This window comes from Seriola aureovittata, chromosome 1 (assembly GCF_021018895.1).
Source record: "Seriola aureovittata isolate HTS-2021-v1 ecotype China chromosome 1, ASM2101889v1, whole genome shotgun sequence".
Lineage (NCBI taxonomy): Eukaryota > Metazoa > Chordata > Actinopteri > Carangiformes > Carangidae > Seriola > Seriola aureovittata.
In genome coordinates, this window is record NC_079364.1 from 32,801,395 (window position 1) to 32,825,683 (window position 24,289).

Genomic DNA, 24,289 nt, shown 5'->3' on the forward strand with positions numbered 1-24,289 from the left:
GTCTAATCACTCAAAGAGGAAGTAGTCAGGAAGACCTGGTGCACATAGCTGCTCTGAGAGCAATGATTGGCCTCGACACACACTCACACACACACGCACACACACACACACACACTCACACACACACACACTCACACTCACACACACACACACACGTGCGCGAGCACGTGCGCGTGCACTAGTAGCATGGCAATGCATTTGACCTGGTTCCCTGTATTTAGAGCCTTTGATTTCCTGACTCCACTTATTGTTCTGGTCCCAACCATGTCAACCATTCATGTCCCACCCTAAGCCTGCTTTACTCCCTCACTCTCTCTCTCTACCTGCACAGAGCGAGGGAGCTGGGGCCACAGAGAGAGAGTATGAATGACATGCCAAACGGGGGCGGGGGTGTTGGATTGTGCTGCATTGACACATAAAACCAGTGTTTCTCAGTTTTCAGATGTCTCATTGAAGGCTCTGTCCGCTTTGATATTTTAAGTAGGTATCACAACAAAAGGGCCAACAAATGGCAGGAGTGGTGCTGGAGGACTATTGCTGCAGCTAATGGAGGAGCTAGTGTGTGGTGCATGGGCAAGGGAGGAGGAGAGCTCCCTCCTCAGGGACAGGTAGGGTTACCTGGGGAGGGATACTCATGTACTCCCCTTCCTCCTGTTCCTGCCAGGCCAAAGCAGAAACCACTACTCAGTTTGCACTTCACTGTTTACTATCTTAGCAGGTTCAGTTTGTCTCGTTGTCTCAGTGTGTGTTGGTTTCCTCCCTGAACATGAAGCTACAAAAACAAAGAAGCGCACTTTAATACACTGTCACTTTATGAATGATGCATTTTGACATGGTGTGATTGTTGGTGGAAGTAAAGGTAGTGAGTAAAAGTATTAGTATCAGCAGCACAATATGGTTAAAGCATTAGTATTAAAAGTTATTAGATGATCAATACTGAAGCTTCAGTTTGTCAGTAGCATGTAAGTGTTGTAGCTGTTGGAGATGGAGCTGCGGAGCTGCTCTGATTTACTTTATACAGACACTGATAAATGCGAGGTGCTGCCGGAGGATTAATGAGAGAGGAGATAAGAAAGAACTGTTTTCAGTTTTTCTCTGATCTTCGATTATTGGGGGAATATTGGATCATTGGAACATTTATTGAAATTAAACAATGCAAGAGGTTCCGAGGGAAAAATCACTGTTCGATGGAGCTTTTAACTCAGACACCTGAACTGTGACATAACCACACTCTGATGTTGAAGACAACATGACCCAAAAAGGTTGGAAAAACACAGGTTTAACAACGTGTTGTAATTATTAGAGTAGAAGTTTAAAGCAGCATAAATGTTTTTAAACCTTTTTTTATTCAGGTGAATCATGTTGAGATAGAAATCAAATTTTCAAGAGACCTAATGTACAGAAAATACAAAAAAATTCAACATCAACTACCTAGCCTAGGTACATGTGACGTCAGCCAGTCACGTGAAACCTACCAACTGATCTAACCAAGACAAATGCAAGACAACCCACAAAAAGGGAATGGTTTTGCATGTGGTGGCCACAGACAGAGAGAGGAGGTTCACACTGAGCACATGTGACAGGTGTGAAAGACAGAGACAGGAAACGCCGTAGTGAACATTGTGCTGCCAGTAACATCATCCAGCATGAGCGGTTTGGTGGTGGGTCAGTGATGGTCTGGGGAGGCAGATCCTTGGAGGGTCACACAGACCTCCATGTAAGAGCCAGCGGTACCCTGACTGCTGTTAGGTAGCAGGATGAAATCCTCAGAGCGATTGTCAGACCTGACGCTGGTGCAGTGGCCCTGGGTTCCTCCTGGTGCAGGACAACGCCCGGCCTCATGTGGCCAGAGTGTGTAGGCAGTTCCTGGATGATGAAGGCCATTGATTGACCCTCACGTTTCCCTGACCTAAATCCAGTTGAGCACCTATGGGACGTTATGTATCGGTGCATCCTACGCCACTTAGTACCGCCACAGACTGTCCAGGAGCTCACTGACACCCTGATCCAGGTCTGGGAGGAGATCCCCCAGGACACCATCTGCTGACTCATCAGGACCATGCCCAGATGTTGTCAGGAGTGTGTACAGGCACACGGGGGCCATATACACTGCAGTTACACAGCACAATAACAGACCGAGAAATAATGAGCTGCTAGCCGCTGTGCAAACTGGTAGAACAGATCCATCGCGTCTCATAGCTGAGTTCGTGCTCCTGTCAGTGTCGGAGCCTCTGTGCAAGATGCTTCAATCTGTGATTGTGTGTTTTTAAAACTTATCTCAGGGCTGCAGCTCTCTTTTTCATCCCTGAGTGCAGTGTAGCCGAGGTGTTTCTGGTGTAACAGCACCGTGCTGGACAGGTGATAGGTGTGTTTACAGTGTTTGTGTGATCTGAAAGACATTACAGCGGGGAAATAATAATAATAATTATTATTATTATTATTATAATTATAAGATACATTTTCTATTCCTTGTTTACAAAGTAGGCATGCAGCAGGCAAACCCAGTAATGCCACTGGTCCCTTGTCCTCATCTGAGGAGACTGGATTATATTGAAAATCATGATTCTCACAGTGCCACCACAACCATCCAGGTGAGAGTGAGAAAGGTGCATCATCGTCCTGTGGACCTGTGGTCCAAGACGGGCCAGAACAATTCCTCCAGTACCTTCATGACATGTGATTTTAGGTCTGAAGTTACTGAGGCGAGATGGGGCGCTCTTTTTGGGACACAGAGACACAGGAATTCAGGACCCTGGGACCGATGGGATCTGGTCTTGCAGCCTTGCGTTGGTGGAGTCTGTTCAACTTCAGGAGTTGGGGGGTTGTGATTAGAGGTGGGGTGGAGAAGATGGGAAGAAGGGTTGGTGGGATATTTGTAGTCCAAGAGGGTGTGATTCCTGAATGTCACCATGCACTGGGGAGGCATCATGTCTGCTTTGTTTGTTGCTGTTCAGTGTAAACAGGCAGAGGCAGCATAATGAAAGCTCTTCTTAACGAGAACACAGCGGGGTCTCTGACGCTGACTCCAGTCACCTGTATCTGTGTGTGCTGTGTAGTTAGTAGATGAAGCAGGAAGCAGGAAGTCAGACAGAGTTGTGTTAGCCTGGTGAGCTCGTGGCTTTCATAAAAAGATACTGAATGTAATTTCTCATCAAGGATTTGTGTTACATCAAACCCAAGTGTGTTAGCTCAAAATGATTTCACATCATCAGTGTAACCTTTGACAGCAGCTCCTCCTCCAAGTTTCCTGTTGGTCTGAAGTCTGGAAACAGGAAGTGCCTTGTGTTTATTGGGGAATAATAAGCATTATAGTGTCACACCTCCTTACTAAGGTATGCAGCTCACTGATGCACACACACACACACACACGCACACACACATACACACACCAGTCTGCTTTTCATTAGACGGCCCACCATGCTGCACTGTACATGTAGACCTCGTTAACCTGAGTGTGGCTTCAGTCTGCCAACAAACCTCTGTGACCACCTCGAACCACATGCACCTACAACACACACACACACACACACACACACACACACACACACACACACACAGTCAGAACTAAAACAGTTTCCCGCACACATCACACCTGCAGTGTCTCTCTCTCTGGTCTGAACCGGAGGTGAAAAGGTTTTGTTGTTCAATCTGTCCAGTTACAGGTTCAAAAAACTTCTATGAACTCACAAGTAGCCCAGCTGATTTACAAGGATTTGGTTTTGGCAAACTGTCCTGTAACCAGACGGGATATGTACTCTCCATTAGAAAGACAGTACTCGTCATTTCCACTCATTAGCACCGCTGGATGTAGCTCTGTGTTGTTATACCACCGTGAAACGTCTGTGGTCACGATGGGTGGTTGGGTTGTCCTGCCTTTGACATGTCCTGCCTCAGACCCACTGTTCACACACAGTTAAAGCTGGTGTAGTCGTGTTACTTCTCTATATGTTGAAAAAAAAGTTGGTTGTTGGTTTTTGTTCTAATGCAATTAACAAAATACACATGTGGGTCATCTTGGGGGTGCACTCACAAACATCTCACAGCCTTCATCAGTGGATCAGTACACATTAACTCCTGGTGTTCATGGAGCTGAGACAGTTGACAGTCTAGTGAGTGAATCTTGCTAAGGTGATTCTGTCAAACTACAATTCAGAAGGTTGAACTGTGTAGCTCTCTCTCTCTCTTTTGTCACTGAAGTACTTTAACTTGCAGCCCAGTATCCTGAAGAAGAGGTTCACATTGGATGTTATCTCCGATCCACAACTTACACCACCAATGTTCACAGCCAATTAAATTCAATTAAATTCAAACAGTGTGCTCTTTATATAGAAAGCGGAAAGCGAGGGTGTGGTCGAGATTTGATGTGGGAAGCATTTGAAAAGAGTTCATGTCGGGTCAGTGTGACTTATGTTTGCTTTTTAAATAATGATGTTTTAGTAACATTAACCACGATCATATACTGTAGAAATAAGTCATAAAAAAAAACACTGAACTTCAGGGTTTTCTAGAATCAAAGAATAAAATCAATATTGATTGCCGGTGATAGGCTGCAGAGCTGGTTGCATTAAAAGATAAACTCAAGATATGAACAGTATTAAAAAAAACTCAATTTGAGCATAATTTGAACAGATGAATTCCTGCTGTTACTTTGGATTACATAGTGTCTAATATCTTCTGGGACAGATGTCTCTATTGGTACTACACATTTTTGGTTGTGAACACAGCGTCCCGAGCCTCCTCAAATAGTGGCCGCAGCCTTTATTTACCTGGTCTGCAGAAGGTAACAAGTCTTGTTTTTAATTTCCTCTGTTTGATCAGTAGAACTGGTCATATTCTGGTAAGAAGCCTTGTTTTGATTCGCTCCCATTTGCCCTGTTAAAGTTTCCACATGACGCTGTTAATACAAACTCAACACCTCCTGAAACCATTTCAGATTAAAAGCCCTCTAACATTTCAGTGGACAGAAAGTGGACCAGAATGACTGAATCAAATACTTTAGATGAGTAATCCAGAACAACAAAGTGTTGAAAACAGCAGGATTATGATCTTGAATTTATTGAATTAAAGTAATAGAAATGTACATCATGCTTAACTGGCAGCATATTAACAGGCAGAAGGAATTTATTCACCCTTGTTTTTTACCCCTGCCTGTATTTGGGGTCCAGCCCTCTTGTTGTGTTGTGTGTTGATCACATCCCCAGGCATTATTGGAGACACTGATCTTATTTGTGGAGATTTGGTAAGACTGGATATGTGACATATTCTTAGCTTTATAACAAAGCAAAACAATAGAAATGAAAATGACTGTATTTCTTATAAATACCATCGATAATGCTCGTGTCTGAACCACAGAACTGCAGACCTGTAAACTGTATGAAGGAAACAGTAAGAACATGAAAGTGGTCCAGTTCAAACAGAAGTCAGTACAGCTCTGACCCTGGTTGTGACTAGCTCTTTCTACTCTTTCTCCCACGATGCCTGCCTCCTCTTTGCACACTCATTGTTCCTCCCTCTTCACCCAGCTCGTTTGAATCCCCCTCAACCTCACCATCACTGGCCTCAAACCGTAACTCCTCCTCAACCTGCTGTCCCTACCCTGCCCCACCTAACCCCCACCCATCAACCAACCCTCCTTTTCCACTCCTGTAACCACAAAGTTAGATTAGTCGTCATTCAATGTTTCAGCAAAGGCCTGGTCACCTTCAGTGACAAGTTGAGATTTAGGAATCATCAGTAGGGCCGTGTCAGAGGATCTCACATATTGATCAGGCTCATAGGGACTTAGAAGAGCACAGATGTAGGCTGGAAAATCTTAAAATCAATTCCTACACTCACCAATAACCAGTGAGGAGCAGCACAGATTGGTGCGATGTGGTCGCTCCTCTGGCAGCAGTGTTTTCTATCAGCTGTAGTCTTTGGATGTTTTGCCTGCTGAGACCAGAATAAAGAATAAAAGCATGGATGACACAGCATTTTCTAGATCTGCATGTAAAAGGAATGACGTTACCATGATTAAATGTCTCAGTTGGACATGTCAAGGAAACCAGGCTTTATTTGGACATACAGTTGTGCATCGTCTGCGTAGCACTGAAAATAGAAATTCATGTTTCATTCACAGTTAGACTAAAGATTTGTATTCAATTATTTCAGGAGGATTTGTTGCAACTGAATAGGCTTTTCCCATGAGTCAGTTAAGTGACAGTAAAGACCTGTCGTTGCTAAAGGATACAGGCATCAACCTTCTCAACAAATCCACATGGCATTAGCTATCTCACATTGGCAATTTCAACATTCAACATTTATCAGGGCCCATCATGCTATTAAATTTGCTTGTTTGCAAGGTGCAAATTAATCTAGCCAGGTAACACTTTCATGGTCCAGCTGTGGTGATGGAAAATTTTATAATTGTAATTTTGATCAAATTACTCCACGTGTCAACACGCACCAACAACATAGTATATATTGACAACCTAGAATATATATACTGGCGACACCTGAGTCACTGGTGGTAACAGCAAGTGAGTTTTAATGTTTGTGTACATGACAGATGGAAGCACAGTCAAACACACTCATCATGTCGACTGTTTTAATAAAGACAACTAGAGAAGTCAGTAGTGTTGTCCAACGAGGTCATACTGAACTCATCCCGTGTGTGGGTACACAGTCTGAATTTTGGATGGGAAAGGTGGACTCAAACATGACAACACAGAGAGGCAGTTACATGATGCGAAGACCCTGAACGTCTGGGTTTCTTATGTTGAGTCTTGAGGATTTTCAATTAAATTGTTCAACAATGTAGCCTTAATATTGTTCTTTATTTAAAATGATTAGCTTTTTCATTTATTAGGTAATTTGAGCCCCACTGTCTTAAACCTCAACAACATTGTGTTGTGAAGCATTGACAGCTCATCACCTTGATATGTTGAACTGGTGATCAGAGTTGTTCATCTCTGCATCCAGCAGTCAACATGATGATTGATGTGCAATGGTGTCTGTGTCACCTCAGCTCTGTGTTTGGTTTCCACCAGCTCTTGAGGGAAAGATCTGTCTCTTTAGCTGCTAAATACTCCACCATGTTCACCAGCTGCTCTTTGAGTGAGTCAGTCTGCTGTTTGACGAGCAGGTAGAGGACAGTGACAAAAAAACGACCACCACTAAAAGAAGTTCTTGATCAGTGTCTGAGAACTTCTTTGACCCTTACCAAAAACCAGTTGTGGGGTTAACCCTCAGTAATTGCTTTGTCAAACTGCTCAGAGACAGCAGAGAGGCCTCAGAGAGACATTAACATAGCTATAGCATGTTGGCTGAAAGACAAGAGCAAACACATTGCTCCCCAAGTACCTTCAAGACAGACGTCTGTCATCTGGCCAACAAGCTCGCTGAGTGACGGAGCCTCTGATAGGCTGAGAGTCTGTACAAAACCTTTCAAATACACACAAGGTATTTCATTCTCATCACCACACCTTTTACTCTACACACATCATTTTTCCCAGAACATACTGTAGACATATTTGTCCTGTTTCATACAATCTGACCAAAGCACAGTGACTCACAGAATTTGAACTGTGCCCTTCAAAGTGGCAGGAGGACCATCCAACTGCCTCGGGAAAAAAATCAGGAGCAAAACAGGGCTTTTTTAAAGTTGCTGCACATGCCACATGTTTGACACCACAGACAAATATTTTATATCACTGCATTCAGCAGAGTCTCCTCTCTCAGAAAATATAAAGCTTTATAAAGCTGTGCCTGTCAACTGAAATGTCTCACTCAGTGCAGGTGTGCACAAACAGCTGGTTCATATCAGCTGATTAGAGACTCCCCTGATATTTGTGATCTTTATCAACCAGTTTACTGACATTTCTGTCAAAGTCCTACAGACTGCTCATTTACACACACACACACATCACTTGAGAGAACATTACGTTGGCTTAAAATCATTTGTGTGACACACAGCCAGACATTCACTCACACATAAATTGCTATGACTCTGTAACTAAGTCGCCATTTCAAATATTTTCTCAATGTAAACACAAATAAATGATGGTGATTATGAGGATATATAATATTTTGATTAAAAAACTTTTTTTTCACTTTTTTAGGTAGCCAGCAACGCAGTTTAGGTTCAGCATGTCCATAAGCAGCAATCTCACGTCTAGATTACACTTTCTGAGAATATGTACTGTGTGTGTGTTTTCTGTGTATAATTTCATTGCATATACAGTGTGTCTGCATGTGTGTATGTGTCGTATGAATGTGTGAGTGTAGGTGTACGTTGGTTGTATGTGAGTAGTTTTTATATTTTGTTCTTCCGTGTGGTGGTTCCTGTGTGTGTGTGTGTGTGTGTGTGTGTGTGTGTGTGTGTGTGTGTGTGTGTCACAGCCATTGATGGCCTCTAGAGTTTCATCCTTCCACAATCATTTGCCTGTTGGAAGGTGCAGCCGCTCTGCAGGCATCTGAAACCTGCAGCTAACAATCAAAGAGCTGTAGAAGTATAGGACAGACCTATCTGGTTACAGAGGGAGAGCGAGTGAATGAGGGACAAAGACTGACAGTGCGAGAGTGAGAGAGAGTAGCGAGAAAGAGAAAGCGGTTAAGAAAGAGAAAGGGAGGAAAACATTGCAGAGGTTGTTATTTTCATCCATCCTCTGATGGAGTATACCACTTGTTCTTACACGGGAACAAAACTCGATGAGGCTTCCTCTGCCCTTCGGCCATCTTCCAGCTCTTGTAGCGTTTGTCTGCTCACTCACATTTCCTCTATGCATGAGAACCAATTTATACCACAATGAATACATGGGAAACACAGACAAGCCCAGCTGTTTGTCTGTCTCTGCTGTATCCTCATAAAGGCCATCCCTACACTTTGATGTGCCAGGTACACGTGACAGAAACATCCATGTGTACTGCTTGTTCAAATATGTTAAAGTGTTTCCTCCAACGTCACATGGTCAGGCTTTGATGAAAGAAATGATTTATTGGCAGTTCAGGTCTTAGTCAGGTAATCTGTGACCTCAGAGGAGCTCTGACCAAACAGATCCTCTTTAGACTTGGAATTTACATCCAATCAGTATTTGGATACAAGGGAAAACACGTTAATGAGAGTGTGACTGTACAGAACACAATGTTGGGCTGCACAGTGATCAGGTCTCAGCCAGATGTAAGAGACTTCTGCACAGAGTGAACACATTCACAAGAAATCAACACTGAGAGTCTGCAACACTGCCCGTGCTAACATCTGCATGCTAACATGCTCACAATGATGTTGCTATAATGCAGAAGTTTAGCACATATGATGTTCAATGAAGACAGCATCGTTCAGAGGATGCGGCCCATGAGGGTGTGGCTCTTGGTGTCTGTCATAGACTATGAAGGGCAAACCCAAATGAGACAGTCTGGTCCAGCTGCTGCATCACAGAGCATGGCTCCGGTCGCCTAGCAACCTTGATAACACCTAACCATTTTTTTCACAAAAACAGTGTAATCCTCAGGCTCTCTGATGGTGTTGTTTGCTGCCATATTATTTTCATTACCGGCGCGCAACGAATCTTGGGATAGGTTGGGTAACGAAGGATCCACCTGTAGGAGCCTTCCTTACGCCTCCTGTGGATGTGGCTCCTGAACCTAAACATAACATCCGCCTTCAAACAAACGTTTCAATCCAAGTCAGATCTTTATCTTAAACCATAAATGAATGAATGTTTGATACAACAGTTGGACTCAGTGGTGGACTTACTACCCAACACTTCAATAATAAATGTTAGCAACATTTTGAAAGGTCACCTAAATGGGGGATTCCAGTGATATGGAACACATGCAAAATTGGGGATAATATTAATCTTGTAAATTTTCTGGGAAGTTGTTTTAGCCGAGTATTAATCTCACCTGAATCAGACGACCATAGATATCTGTTCATTCGTCTTAACATGAAAATAAAGACAATAATCAAAGGTTTTCAAGTCATTTTCAATTCAAAAGTTTCATTACATCAGGGAGTGATGAAGTCTAAATTCTCACAGTTGATTTCACCGTTTTATTGTTTAAATGTGCTTAAAGAAAAAGATGCTAAGTAGACATGGGGAGGTGAGGCAGCCCTGCTGGTGCCAGGAGGTTTGAGCGGTATACCCGGGTCTGGACCTCTAAGCTCACTGGGCATTGGGTGATGTGCACCTTTCAGACTGCAGGATACATTAACATATGTCAGCTACCTGCACTTCAGCTAAACTTACTTGTAACACTATTTAAGGATATACATGCTTTCATTTAACATATGTGTCTGACTTTAGACTGGGAGCATACGAGTAGTATGTACCAGTATAAACCTGCAACATGTCAAACTTCCAAAAGCACCAGATTAGTCCATTCATTTGCATAAGCAAAAATTGCTAGATGTGTGGATCTCAACATTAACATCCTGATGTGAATTTTTTTTTCCCCTTTTTCCGCCTATAATACTAAACTGAGAACCTGGAATAGTTTGTCTAATTTTATACAGTATGTACATTACATCTACTTATTGTTTCTTCATGAGAAATATGTGGAGCAGCGTCTACCAGAACCTTCAGAATGCTCTCAACTCTAAACACTGAGCTCACTGAACAACACTGACTTCTGAGCTCAGTGGATTCATGTACATTCCACTAATGAGATGTATGCTGAAAAACTGGTCAAGGGTTTCAGTGTCATATTTTATTTTATAAAAAAAAAAAAAAAAAAAAACTAGAATTACCGCCTTGCAGTTGTTTCCTCTGCCAACTAGACAAGTTACAGGAAATATGGTCACAATCTCCTCTTCCTGAGTTACAGCATTGAATAATGGCCAGAAGTGTTTTTGCGGGATTATGACCTGACAGTGTGAAAGTATGAAGAAATTCCCTCAAGGCATTACTGAGATATTGCTTTCACAAGGACAAAAGGTCACCACAACCTTGAACTTTGACCTTCAACCACCAAAATCTAATCAATTCATCTTTGAGCCCAAGTGAACATTTGTGCAAAATTTGAAGAAGTTCCATCAAGGCTGGGAATGGCACGGACAACTCCGGCTCTGGCTGTCTGCAAATACTACAATGAGACATTCAGTGACACAAATTACAGATGTTGAGTGGTCAAACCTTACAAAGTAAAGCAAAGGTTGTGAACCTGCCAACTACTGTATGTGCAGCTTCATCTCTTTCTGCCAAGGTTACAGTCACTTGCAACATCTTCTCCACCCAGAAGCTGTGACTCTTACACCCACTCACCGGGAGCTGGTCAGGGTGAGGGCTGTATCCCATGATACATTCAGTCCACTAAACCTCTTGATTGAGGTTTTGAGCTTTTGTTTAACTGAATCCAGTGTTTCCCTGACCTCAACCAACTGCTTTGAGCTGCCTTGTACCATAAAAACATGCATTAAGATTCAGTTAATTATAGAGGAAATACTGTAGGAAAATACAAGAAATCCTGACAGTGAGCCGGTTACTGATACATTCATCCTGAACTTTCTCTCACTAAGTTGCTTTTTTTTTCATGTTGAATTTTGAGTCAAGCAAGAGTAACACTCCAGTAACTTGCCACCCCTGTGTAGAGAGGCAGCTGGTGCGAACACATGCGTGGTTCTCCGCGGCAGCTCCGCGACGACAGCAGCTACATTCACGCCACGGGGGCGGCGTGTTCCCGCCATAACTAGCTTTTTAAAAAAAAAAACACACACAAAAACAATTCACAGTTAAAATCCAAAACAAAGAATCTGTGTTGTTCCCTCCTTCAAGAGAGGAGAGTTTGTGCTTCACTTCCTGTTCCTTGAGCAAAGGAACAGAACTGGAGATGTGGAGTTAATGACGGTGCTGCCGCCCAACACTGACTTTAAGTCACACAAACTTCACCCCTCAACATTTTCCTGTAACAACAGAGTCCCTTTCTCTTTGCTGTGTTTTATTCTCTTTTTCACCAGAGGTCACTGAAGAAGTCCACTACAAGTCATTTTAATGATATTGTCCCAGTGAACTTCTTCTAAACTGTGACTTTTTGTTGTATCTTGGAAGCTTTGGAAACACAATGAACCAAACAACATGCCCACACTGCAGAGTGAAGCGGGCTGAGCAGGAATAAAAGAGAGGGAGAGGGAGAGAGAGAGAGAGAGAGAGAGAGGGAGGCAGAATAAAATAGTTGCCAATTTGTTTGCTGTGTGCTGGAACTGTACTAGACTTCTTTCTGAAGCGGCTGACAAGCAGGTGAGATCAAAGTCATGGGGACAAAAGAGGCTCAGCAGCGATTTGTCAGGAGACGAGAGGCAGCAGCCGGGTTCAGCCCTCTGATCACCGCCTCACCAAAGAAATCTGCCCATGAGAAAAAGTACAGCAGAAAGGGTTCAAAGGTCATTTTGATTTGCTCTGGATTACTGGTACCTCCTTTTTCCTCCACTAAAAGCGGGGGTGGGGGGTGGGAGGTGGGGGCAGAAAAGGACCTGGCTAATAACCTTTGTATTATTGCAGAAAAGAAATCCCTTTGTGCCAGGAGGGTTTTTTTGGGGGGGAGGTTGTGGTGGGGGGAGAATTTTGGGGAGGTCAATTAAAAAAGGAGCCCTGAAATTCTTGCCTTCATTCATGGCAGCAGGAGAGAGAAAAGGAAAGTTAAAATGTATGCTTTGGGTTTTGTGTGGAGGCACTTCATGTGGCCGGGTTAGGATTCATTTGTCAAGTGGATGGTGGCACAAGGAAAGGTTGAACATATTTCAGTTGGGTAAATAATCAAGCTTTTCTCTTGAAGCAGAGGCTTTGCTCATTGTCTTGTTTCTCCTGCACACAGGTGTGAATGCAGGTCGAATGCATTGAGAACGTGCTGGGCTCTGATCACTCCAGCCACGCTGGGAGCCGGTCAGGAATGCAAGTGTGCAGTGTAATGTGAACTCGAATGGCTCCCCGGCCACATTCAAGGACCAATTAGTCAACTCTGTATTGTGCAGATAGCCGGACAAAGCTCCCAAATGCAGCTGATTTGCCTCTGCCAAACAACTCGGACCAGGTTCTGAAGTGTCCCTGAGCCCAGGCACCAAACAGCTGCTGCAGCCCACAGCTTAAATCTGGTTTTTACTGTTTAGCTGCGGTTCAGGTTTCCTCACCTTCAAAAGTCAGCAGAAATCAAATACAAGACCAAGACTGAATCCGAGGGCCTGACCGAGCCCCATTTGTGACGTTAGCACATTAGAGGTCTTCAAGGTACACTTGGTTCTGAGGACCTGATCCGAGACCCAGGTTTGTTTGTTTTACTGCCACAGGTCTGATACCTGAGCGGATCTAAATGGATCAGTATGAGCTCTGATCACATGGTCTTTCCTATGTATACGATGAATTTAATACATAAATATTATTATGTTGTAAAATCTTATTAAATCGGTTGCAGAAAGGCACATAAACAAATGTATCTTTGGCATTAGTTTCTATGACTCTATTCCCTCATAGGACAATATCAACAAGCTGCTGCTCATTTAAACTGATACTTGTTAATTAATAGATGATCGTGCTGCTGGTGGTTCTGTTGCCTCTCTGTCAGGCTCTGTGTGGTTCTGAATAATTATCCTCTGGTCCATTTGAGATCAGGTCTCTCTTCTCTCCCGTCTGTCAGTCAGTCCCTCCAGGATTTGCAGCTTTTATGGGATTGTTGCAACTTTAAACGCTTACTTTCACTTCAGCTGTTTCTAAAATATTGTGATTCATGTTATCGTGTTTTAAAATGTTTTTTTACATTGCAAAAACAGTTGAGAAAAAAAGGCTCCAGATTACTTCATCTGTGAATGAATCACAGCACATAGTGCAGCAGATGACTGTAATAAGCTTTCAGATGTGGATACAAGCACTGACATTGGTATGTTTATGAAAAATCTAATTAGCCACTTGAAATTTTGAAATTTCAAGATGGCCGCCATTTTTGGCATAGTAAACAAATATTTTACCGCAGAAATTTAGGCACAGGACAGATTTCAATGATTTTATAATGTAATACTACATTTTAAACTATGAGGATGTCAAATTCACAACTGGTGAATTTCCTCAGAGCTTTATTTGTGCGATTTCTAATATGTAATCTGAAAAACTGCATGAAACTCAATGTATATGCAAACTATTTATTTTGAATGATGAACCAAAAGTTCTGTAACAGTCAGCAGTTTACTTGTTTACTTGTCTTAACAGTAGCTCGCTGGGCTAAGGTAGGCTAGGTAACTAATCTTGTATGTCGTTGCTTCGTTCAACACCTGCTGAGTTTATGACATCATTGAATCATTTCACCAAGACGCTCCGCACAGGAAGTCTCTCCTGCAGTCCGTCCCAGAGCAGTAGTCATCCAGTTCATCTTTAGGACCAGCACTGAAGACTCGCATGTATTTGACCTGACCTTTAGCATTTCACGGAGTCTCTCTCATGGATTTGGAGCCATGGTGGCCTTCTTTCCTGACGGTGGATTCAGGTGAACCGGTCTACAGAAGGCACCACCGGTGAGGTTCCTTATGTGTGCCACCCATGTTATTTGTAGGGAGTTGGGGAGTAAAGACTGCAACACAGCTTTATGTGCTTTATTCGTGTGTGCTGCATTGGCCATACACTCTTCTTGCAGAATGGTTACACTCCTATAAGAAAACAGTTTCTGCGTGGTAGATCCTCCCAGATTCAGCCCAGCTACGCAATGAGGATGCTCAGCACATCTCCCCTCCACATCTGGAGTCTCATCAAATGTCACACCAACAGGCTTTTCAGCAACATCTGTCTCGAGTGCTTCCTGTTGTACTGTATTTCTCTTGAAGCTGGTGAAAACCAGGATTTTCTTTTCTCCAGTACGGTCAATATCTAATATGTAAATTAATAAGGGGCTTTTTTCACGGTTTACAGCAATTGGTAAACAAAAATTAATGTGATGTTAATTTTAAATCTAAATATGAATGTTAAATTTAAATGCAAGTCAGCAGAAGTACCAAAGTAAAAACGTGATCCGGTGCTAACTACGGTCAGCTTGCTCAAAGCTGTTACACTCTTGTTCCTAGGACTTCAGTGAGTTTTATAATATGTGGTCAGTTTATCCAAATAACACCTTTATGGAAATTTGCTCTGATGTTTTCGAAGATGTAAGAACTATTCTAGTCTGAAAAAATATGAACTTGAATATATGTAACTTATAAATATGAAAAATAGTAAAGTATTAATTAGTAGTAATTTTTTCTTTTCTTTTTTCTTGTTGTTTGTTAATTATTATAATTACTCATTATTTATTTTTTCATTTTCTTCTGATCTTTTTTTATTTTATTTTTTTTTCTCTCTCTGTAGCACAACTGACTTACTACATTTTACACATGTTTCATCCCTCCAGTAATATCCATCTTTTCATTATGCAATAAATAATTCATCACAAACACACACAAACCTTAGTAACGTGATATGATAACAGTCCTAGGACCAAAATTGTAAGATCTTTAAGCCTGGACTGACGCTGGATTGAGCTTTTATTTTGGTACTTTTGACCAGCAGCATGAATTTGCTAAATACTTAGTGTCGCCAAAAAGTAGATTTAATATACACATTTAGATTTAAATGTAACAGCATTGCATTTATTAAAGAAGAGTCAATATGACAAAATTCACAAATAAATCTAAATCTGGTAAAAAAAATAAAAAAAAAAAAAACAGTCACTGTAAAAGATTTGCAACACTTTTTTTTTAACATTATTTGGAGCTAAATGTGGAAAATGTTGCTGTTAATTTCAGTATGCACCACTTTACTATCTGTGCCCCATTAATTTACAACCAATCATTATGATCCAGTCGTGATCACATTTCCAGTGAAATGTATTGGTAGTTTGGCTGAACAGAGACAGGGGTCTTTGTCACGCTAACAGGCAGGCGTGCTGGTTTATACTTCACTTACATTAACTAACCATGTGTATTTAATCCAACTCACCTGGATTCTTTCAGCACTTACAGTAGATCTGAATGCGACCACTTCTCTCATGGTGATTTGTTTCGTGTGTTGTTACAGATGTTCTCCAGGTGTGTTTGTCAGTTGATGACTTTCGTTCGTCTTCCACCACGACGTTGCACAAACAATTCACCCACACTTTCCTGTGTAGGGAGCGCTAGGTGACCGAAGCATGGCGCTTCAAACGGACTGTTGAGGCCGAACCTGCAATCCTGCTGCGTCTGTATCCAAGATCTGAGGGAGCAGCACATTCTCACTCTCAGGTGTTCACAGAGGTGAGGACCCAATCAGCATCATTTACACTACACTGCAGTTATAACAGCAGCAGAGTCACCAGGAGTTTACTGTCTGTCACACCAGAGACCAGGTTCACACCAGAGACCAGCTTCACATCAGAGACCAGGTTCACATCAGAGACCAGGTTCACATCAGAGACCAGGTTCACACCAGAGACCAGGTTCACACCAGAGACCAGGTTCACATCAGAGACCAGGTTCACACCAGAGACCAGGTTCACATCAGAGACCAGCTTCACATCAGAGACCAGGTTCACATCACAAACCAGGTTTATATCCAGAGTCTGTCTGTGGTCCAGTCAACTTCAGCTCTTTGGTTCAGGTAAAAGATGGAGGTTAAATTTAAAGAAACAGGTTGTGAAGTTTTTCTGTATTAAACCAGACGGGGATCTTTCTCTGACCTGAACCAGGATTTGTGAGAGTCTGAACAGAACCAGAACTAGTCTAATGATGTGGAATCACTTCAGGTGGAGGTGGTTCTGTGAGATCAGATATCCTGGTGGGAAACAAACACATTGTCTGTGAACATTTTACTGATTCGTTCACTATCAACATGTTTGTCAGATGTGTAAACAAATAACATTTCCTCATTACTCTGGTCGTACTTACGTTTCCTACACAATGTATTTCCTGTTGTAGTTCAGTTGTATAGAAACATATTTTATGAAGGGCCTGACCTGGCCTCCATATGTGGCGATTTTCGAAGTGAGAAACGTGTCGGGCCGCAGCCTAAAGCCTGGATCTAATGTTGAAGATTTAACCTTAAAAATTAAAAACGACAACACACACTTATCCTTGTGTGTCTGTCTGTGTTTGTGTGTGTGTGTGTGTGTGTGTGTGTGTGTGTGTGTGCGCGCGTGTGCCTCACAAATTGAGAGCGTTTACCCTGCTTATTACTGGGATGCTATGTGGGCGGCGTGGAAGGGAGCGTAATTAAAATAGTTTCTGAGAGAAACAGCACACCACATCAGAGGTTCCTCCCTCTTCCAGCATTTAACCACATCAAGAGCGTCTCACTTAGAGACGGCCACCAGAACAACCTCAGATACGCAGTGATGTTGGCTGATGTTTTGGTGTGTAGTCTGACTTGCGAGGGGTCTCTGAGGCATAATGTGCACACATTTGTAATTAAAAGAGCTGCTTTTTCTGATCATCGGGGTAAATAAAGTGACAGAGGCAGCTCGCTGGGTGATGTATGGGAGGGGAAGACAAATTAACCGTCGAGCCTCTGGGGGATTCTCAGCAGAGGCCTTCGCAGCAGCGGTGGGGCAGCGCCAAGGGGCAGAGAGATTTGTAGATGATGGTGCTAATTACCAGAATGCAAACCCTAATGTGACCAAGATGGAAGCAATTTAGGCACAGTCATTTAGCCTGCTGCTCTTCCGCCCACCGGCTGCTGCCTCGCCAGAGCTGGGGCATTAGGATGGGAAAAGTCTGGGACGATCCATCGCTTGGCTGAAGGATAAAGAATCCTGCACAGGAGAGAGGGGTTGTGGTGTGAGGAGCACATGGGGAGACCCTGAGACTCAAGGTTCATTCATCTTTTCTTCTCGGTCTAACTTCAGCTGAAATGAGTGTTAGCAGGCAGCGCTCGCAGGTCAAAAGGAGGAAGGAGCGCATAAACATCTGAGAACAAAGATGGCTGTCAACTTTGAACTGCAGAGAGGAAGAAGCTGGGTTTGATTCAGGTTCAAGCTCACCACCACCACTACTCCTGGAGGAGCTCTGAGGATCAGGACTGCAGCACCGAGCTCTGACTCAAGGCAAATTACAAATGACACAAACCCGACGCTGACCTCAGCCTCGCTTCCACTGTGCACGCTCGACAAGCACCTGTTAGACTGGGATGAATGTATCTAAACTTTATCTCGACTCGAGTTTTTTATGTCTTCAGATGCTCAAAGTTTCACTGAAGTGAAATCTACCAGTGTGATAGAAGGCCTCAGATTATTATCCCACCTCCTGGACCCTCTGCTCCTCTGACTGACTCCTGGGTGAGCTAAATCTACACTCAGGGGTGACTGTGGAGCAGTGCCCCCCCCCCCCGTCAGATCTGCCCCCTCCTCTGAGTCCTTCATTTCAGGCTCAAAACGCACCTTTATTCTTTAGACTTTGGATCCACTTGATGTGGTTTTTATTCTGTTGGTGTGTGGTGGTTTTGTTTTCAGTCTTTTATTCTGATCTCTTCCTCTGGCTCTTTATTGATTTTATTCTTTGCCTTGTTTTTAATCCATAAATAAATGTGACCTGGTTAAAACATTAGGATTCAACCGTTTGCTAAGTTTTTTTATTTTGTATTTTTTATTGAAGTCTATGTCGATGAATTAGTTTAATTACTGGGGCATCTCTCAGACTTGTCGCTCACCTGTCGCAGAGGCTGACGCAGGTTCGGCCCACCTGTATAATTTGTCTAATTGCTCTTTTCGGACATTTCAGAGGAGGCGTTCAGAGGACAGAGCTGCTCCGCGCTCAGCCACTGTGTAATTTTATCCACGCTGCAGTCCCTCGCTTCACACAGGGCTGATACCTTTGCCTCCCCCTTTCCTTTGTATCAATTGGTCGGAGTTCAGCCTATTGTCGCCACAAGCCTCTTTTATATGTGCGCTCGGTCTGAGCTCAGGCTCTCAGTCAGTCAGACCCGCAGGAGGGAGTTGGAGCAGCAGCAGAGGCGAGGAGCGGATCCCACCTCGGGGGATCAGCGGCTGTGTATCTGCGGTGTCTCTCTGGCTCGTGTGCTGCGCAGTTGCTTGGAGCTCTCCGGTGTTGTGGGGGGCCCCGACACTTTAATGGGACCCCGAGAGCCGTGCGGGAGTTCTCTGTTTTTTCGCCGCAGTCGTCGCTCTCCGGCCATGCCACAATGCTGATGATATCTCTGCTGGTGTTGCTGAGCCTGTTGGATCCCGTCAGTTCCCGGGCCCGCTGCGCCCCTGGCCAGGCTTGCGACCCCCGGCAGCGGAGGGACGCCGGGGGTCGCGGAGGAGTCTACGAGCACCTCGGAGGAGCGCCGAGGAGAAGGAAGCTCTACTGCGCGACTAAATATCATTTACAGATCCATCCTAACGGGAAAATAGACGGTTCACTGGAGGAAAACAACCCGCTGAGTGAGTACCAGCACCGAGCCCTGATCACTGATGAACACATGTGTGTTTGTGAAGGATGGAAATCTGAATTCAAAGTGTGACTTCAAGTCAAATTAAAACTTTTTCAAATGTAAACTGCGTGATGAAAGTTTTAGTTTAGAATAAACACGTGTATTAAATATTATATATATTGAAATGTGCAGGAGGCCTACTTTATTTTTATTAGTTTGATATGATTAATTTATCAGGATCTAGTTTCACTGTCAGTTACTCTGTGTGTGTGTGTGTGTGTGTGTGTGTGTGTGTGTGTGTGTGTGTTTGTGTGTGTGTGTGTGTGTGTGTTTGTGTGTGTGTGTGTGTGTGTGAGCTGCAGGTTAATCTCTATTACAAGTAGGCTATCAGCCGAAGTATTAACATCCAGGCGGGACAAAGGCGCTGTCCTGACGGATGTATTTATCTAATCAGGGGCCATTAGAGTCTGTCAATATGCCACTGATTAATCAATTAATCAAGCGCTGATTAAAACAGACAATAAACTCTGAATGAGGCGCGAACAGGTTTCAAACGGGAGCGGAAATGAATTCATTTACTTCGATAATCATTTGTTTATCTTAGCGTCGATTTGTTTTTTAATATTTGAGACGTAATTTGTCAGAACCTACAGGCCATTGATCAATAAATCTATTGTAAATTAAATTAAACACGTGTAGTCCTGCGTGTGACGTCATGTAACGGTTGCTTTCTGTGTGTTTCAGGCATCATGGAGATCACAGCGGTGGATGTGGGAGTTGTGGCCATCAAAGGGCTTTTCTCTGACAGATATCTGGCCATGAATGATAAAGGCCGGCTGTATGCATCGGTGGGTACAGATTCCATCATCATCCTCACCATCATCTTCCTCCTCTTCATCACACACAAGCCCACAGGCTGCAGGTTACAGGCCTCTCAGATCTGGTTTCCTGCTCTCCTGTGAATTGAGTATTTATCTGGAGTAGACTCCAGGACTGTAAGGCTGGTGTGGTGTGTGGTGGTGGGTGGTGGGTGGTGGGTGGTGGGGGTGTCAGAGGGGCTCGTGGGAGCAGAGCGGAAACACTCTGTGTCTTTGAGAGTTTGTCCCGTGAATCAAAAACATGCTGCAAGCTGCTTGACAAATGTGGCTCACTGTTTCCTTCCTCCTCATCTCCCCAGGAAGTGTTCAACAAAGAGTGTGAGTTTGTGGAGCGGATCCACGAGCTGGGGTACAACACATATGCATCCCGCCACCACTCCACTGAGCAGCCGCTGCCACCAGGGGGCGGCAGCAGCAGCAACAAGCGGCGGGCCAGCGCCAAGCGGCAGTGGTACGTTTCTATCAACGGCAAAGGCCGGCCACGGCGAGGCTTCAAGACCAGAAGCACGGACAAAGCCTCGCTCTTCCTGCCTCGGGTGCTGGGCAACAAGGACCATGAGATGGTGAGGCGACTCAGAGACAGTCAGAGTGCACACCACCACACGCATCGCCACGGCAGCCGCGGCGAACGCAGGAGACGCCGTCATCGTGCCAGGAAAGGCCGAGGCCGACAGTCAGATGACTGAGCAGACTGTTAGAGACTCATCAGGACGTGGACCCAGGACCTGGACTCATGGGGGACGTGGAGAAACAGTTTGGACTCTGCATTCTGGATCAGTGGAGGTTTTTGTTGTTTGATGCACAAAGAAAAACGTCCGGAGAAGAAGAAGAAAAGACCTGAGGCCAAGTGTTGGGACACACAAATCCTCCACTTTCAGGAGACTTCCACACACACACACACACACACACACACACACACACACACACACACACACACACACAAGCCGTATAATCTTCTATTTACTGACGTGGGAAGCTTCCACCTTGTGTTGTATAAAGTGACTCTATGAGATCAAACTAATATTTGATATGTGAAGTGCTGACGGACGTGACAACAGTGAAGAGAGGACTTCACACTGAAAAGCACTTTTTGTCAGATTCACATGAAGAAGCAGAGTGAGACTCACTGTGGCGCTCTGACACTGTGATCGTCGACTGTCTGTAAACTAAAAGAAAATATTTATTTGGTCCCTGACTTATTGATTTGGTGTTAAGTTATTGATAAGACTTGTTTCTTCATTTTACCAGTGTTGCTATTTGTGTCACAGTTTGTCCTCTCCTCACATCTGATTGTCTTATTGAGCTTCACGTTAAAACACTGAAGATGATGTTTTGTCATCACACACACCAACACGAGTCCTAAATGATACAGATCACAGTTGTATTTATTTTCAAAAAGCCAACAGCAGCATTTAATAAACATTTCCTCTCATTTCTAAAATCATACGTCTGTGTTTCAGAGGTAAATGAAGGTCGTGTTCCTGAGTTTCATTCACGGCCTGAAACTCACAACAGGACATTTTGTTTTTAACCTCATGTGTTAAACAGTTCTTGTCCTTAATCATATACAGATGTTTTGTTTTTAACACATCTGCTTCACATGATCAGACCAGATTTAAATTTCATTTAATACTTATTGAAACTAACAGCTGTGACAGTGTCGGTAAACAGACAAACCTGAGGATTGGGTCATATTTTCTCAGTACAGTTCACCACTATAACACATGTGGTGTAATAATGACATGTGGGAAACTCTGCTCTGGACCCAGAGTCGCTGCTGTGCCACATTCCTCCTCTGTAGAGCTGTAGTAGACAGGTGTGGCTGTTACACCAGGTTTATTACAACTTGTGCATTTAGTGCTGTATCCCACCCCCCTCAGTGACGTTACCCCTCTCTCCCCTCTGCAGCTCATTTGTTTAAGTGACCATCTGTTGAAACTACAAAGATGACGGTCAATGTAAAATTCATCAGGAGCAGCGTTCACTCTGCTGGAGGTTCAGGTGTTGTCTTTGGACTGAACCTGTGCAAACTGCTGGTGCAAATCTTACATATTTATTAAGATCCAAAATCATCTGAGACGGCAGTGAGCTCAATAAATGTAAAATCATCATTTATAGTGTATGCTCAGCTGGGAGGTGGCTGTCCCAAACACTAACCTGTAAATATTAACTAAAGAAATACTGCAAACTTTTCCATTGTTGCATTGTTGCACTTTCATGTCACTATGGCAACAGCGTATATTTTAGTCCATTGGCTGACATTTTTGATCAGGAAGTCCCTCTCTCAGAAGCTATAGTTAGAACTGTGCTAGCTAACTATGTGCTGACTAGCATCTTCACAGCTGGCTAACAGTTATCTAAAACTGTTACTATGGAAACAGTCACGACTGAAACGGTGGTGAGGTTTCAGTCGTGACAGCATTGTTGCGGTAGCAGCACTTCACACCAGTTTAACACAGTTAAGATAAAAGTATTTTACTATTAACTCCATGTACGGCGACATGGTTTGAACACCAGCTGAAGGACAACACTGACTTAAAGGTGCACTATGAGATTCTAGCAAAAGCTAAACAGCCAATCAAATTGCATCGCTCATGAAGCAGCGTTTTGATTGGCTGGAATACGAACACACAGAATAGTCAGAGGTAAGGACTGTGAGGAGATTGTTACTCAATCTCATAAAAAGCATGACAACCTTTTTTTTGTTTGTAAACAATGATGACGTGTTTTGTGGGCGGAGCCAAACTGGTGGCAGGAAGTGACAGTTAGGTCAGGAGCAGGGATCAACCAGACATCTCCAGTTATTTTAATGGTTTTCAGCAGAAGTTAAAGAAGTGAATCAACAATGTCGACTCTAGATCATGGAGGTCTCCTCTGTCAGACGTCCTCAGTCCTCAGTGATCACATGTGGTTTTAGCTAAAGTAAATGTTATAACAGATATAATATCACTGTCCCATTCACTCATTAAACACTGAGGGATGTTAGAGCTGAACTGTCTGAGCAGTTAGGTTTGTCTACATGCTGCTTACATGCTAATGTTAATGTTGGTCGGTTGTATTTACCATTATGAAGAGCCCACTGAGAACACCAGCTCTGTGGTTGCTGCTGTTACTAATTTATTGTTATTAACTACATCATTGATTTTGTCTTTGAGTGTGATAAACGGATTTCATCAGTCCAGTCTGTGTAATGGCAGTTTAGCTTCAAATGGCGTCTCCAACGACGGTATTCTGATGAAGAAGATGAAGGTCTTCGCCTTTTTTCCACCACTTGTTTCTGCTGCAGTGATGTAATCATGACGTTCCAGTGGGTCTATTAGATTACAGCTGTGGACTGCACCTTTAAGTCAGCATGTTACATTAATGCAGCTGGTACAAACACAGGTAAATAAAAATAATCATTGCCTCTGTAATTATAATAATTATTTATAATTATTAATAATAATTATAGTAATAATGCTTATTACTGTAGTATCACTGAAGTGTCAGTAATGTTCCTATGGTTCATAACATGCAGCTCCAAAACGTTACTGTCATGACTGAAACATGGGATGTGTTGACAAAAATAAAGTGTATTGATTTCTCAGTGTTTGGTTCAGTGTACAGTAAAATTAAACCTAATGAAATCAGTATCATCACCTTTATGCCCTTTATGAAATAAAATGATTAAAAAATCAACTCATTGATTCACCTGTGAAAACATTTTTAAATTAAACATATATATATATATATATATATATATATATACATATTTACAAGGTAAATCTTAAATATAATCTCATTAAATCATATATTGTTGTGTTTCAGATGTGACAAATTTTGGTAGAATTTACATCCGTACCAAGTTTGGGGAAGAGCCACATGAATGTGAAGATGTTTCAGCTCTGACTTTGAACCAGCTCTGTAGAATGGCCCCTATAGGTAGCTGCATATAAAGCCTTGTCATCCTATACCTGCAGGCTGGGGAGGCTTCCTGGCCCGGACAATGGCTCCTCCCAAGGGGGGCCTGGGAAGCGTTGCCGCCTGAGACTTTGGGGCTTTTTTTTTAAACGCCGACCAAAAGCCACAGAGTCAATAAACAAG

General features: G+C 43.2%; 1 protein-coding gene across 1 annotated transcript; it reads left to right on the top strand.

Moving 5' to 3' along the window:
- Positions 1–18,583: 18,583 nt before the first annotated feature.
- Positions 18,584–23,840, top strand: fgf3 (fibroblast growth factor 3). Its single transcript, XM_056391994.1, has 3 exons — positions 18,584–19,338; positions 20,073–20,176; positions 20,506–23,840. Exons 1-3 carry the CDS (start codon positions 19,095–19,097, stop codon positions 20,890–20,892), a joined length of 735 nt encoding a protein of 244 aa, XP_056247969.1. The 5' UTR covers positions 18,584–19,094; the 3' UTR covers positions 20,893–23,840.
- The last annotated feature ends 449 nt before the right edge of the window (positions 23,841–24,289 follow it).

What these genes read in the sequence shown, in the direction of transcription:
- fgf3 (XM_056391994.1), top strand. Translation starts at nt 19,095, where the DNA reads ATGCTGATGATATCTCTGCTGGTGTTGCTGAGCCTGTTGGATCCCGTC. An exon ending in GGAGGAAAACAACCCGCTGA is followed by an intron (nt 19,339 to 20,072) that starts GTGAGTACCAGC and finishes TGTGTGTTTCAG; the next exon opens with GCATCATGGAGATCACAGCG. An exon ending in AAGGCCGGCTGTATGCATCG is followed by an intron (nt 20,177 to 20,505) that starts GTGGGTACAGAT and finishes TCATCTCCCCAG; the next exon opens with GAAGTGTTCAACAAAGAGTG.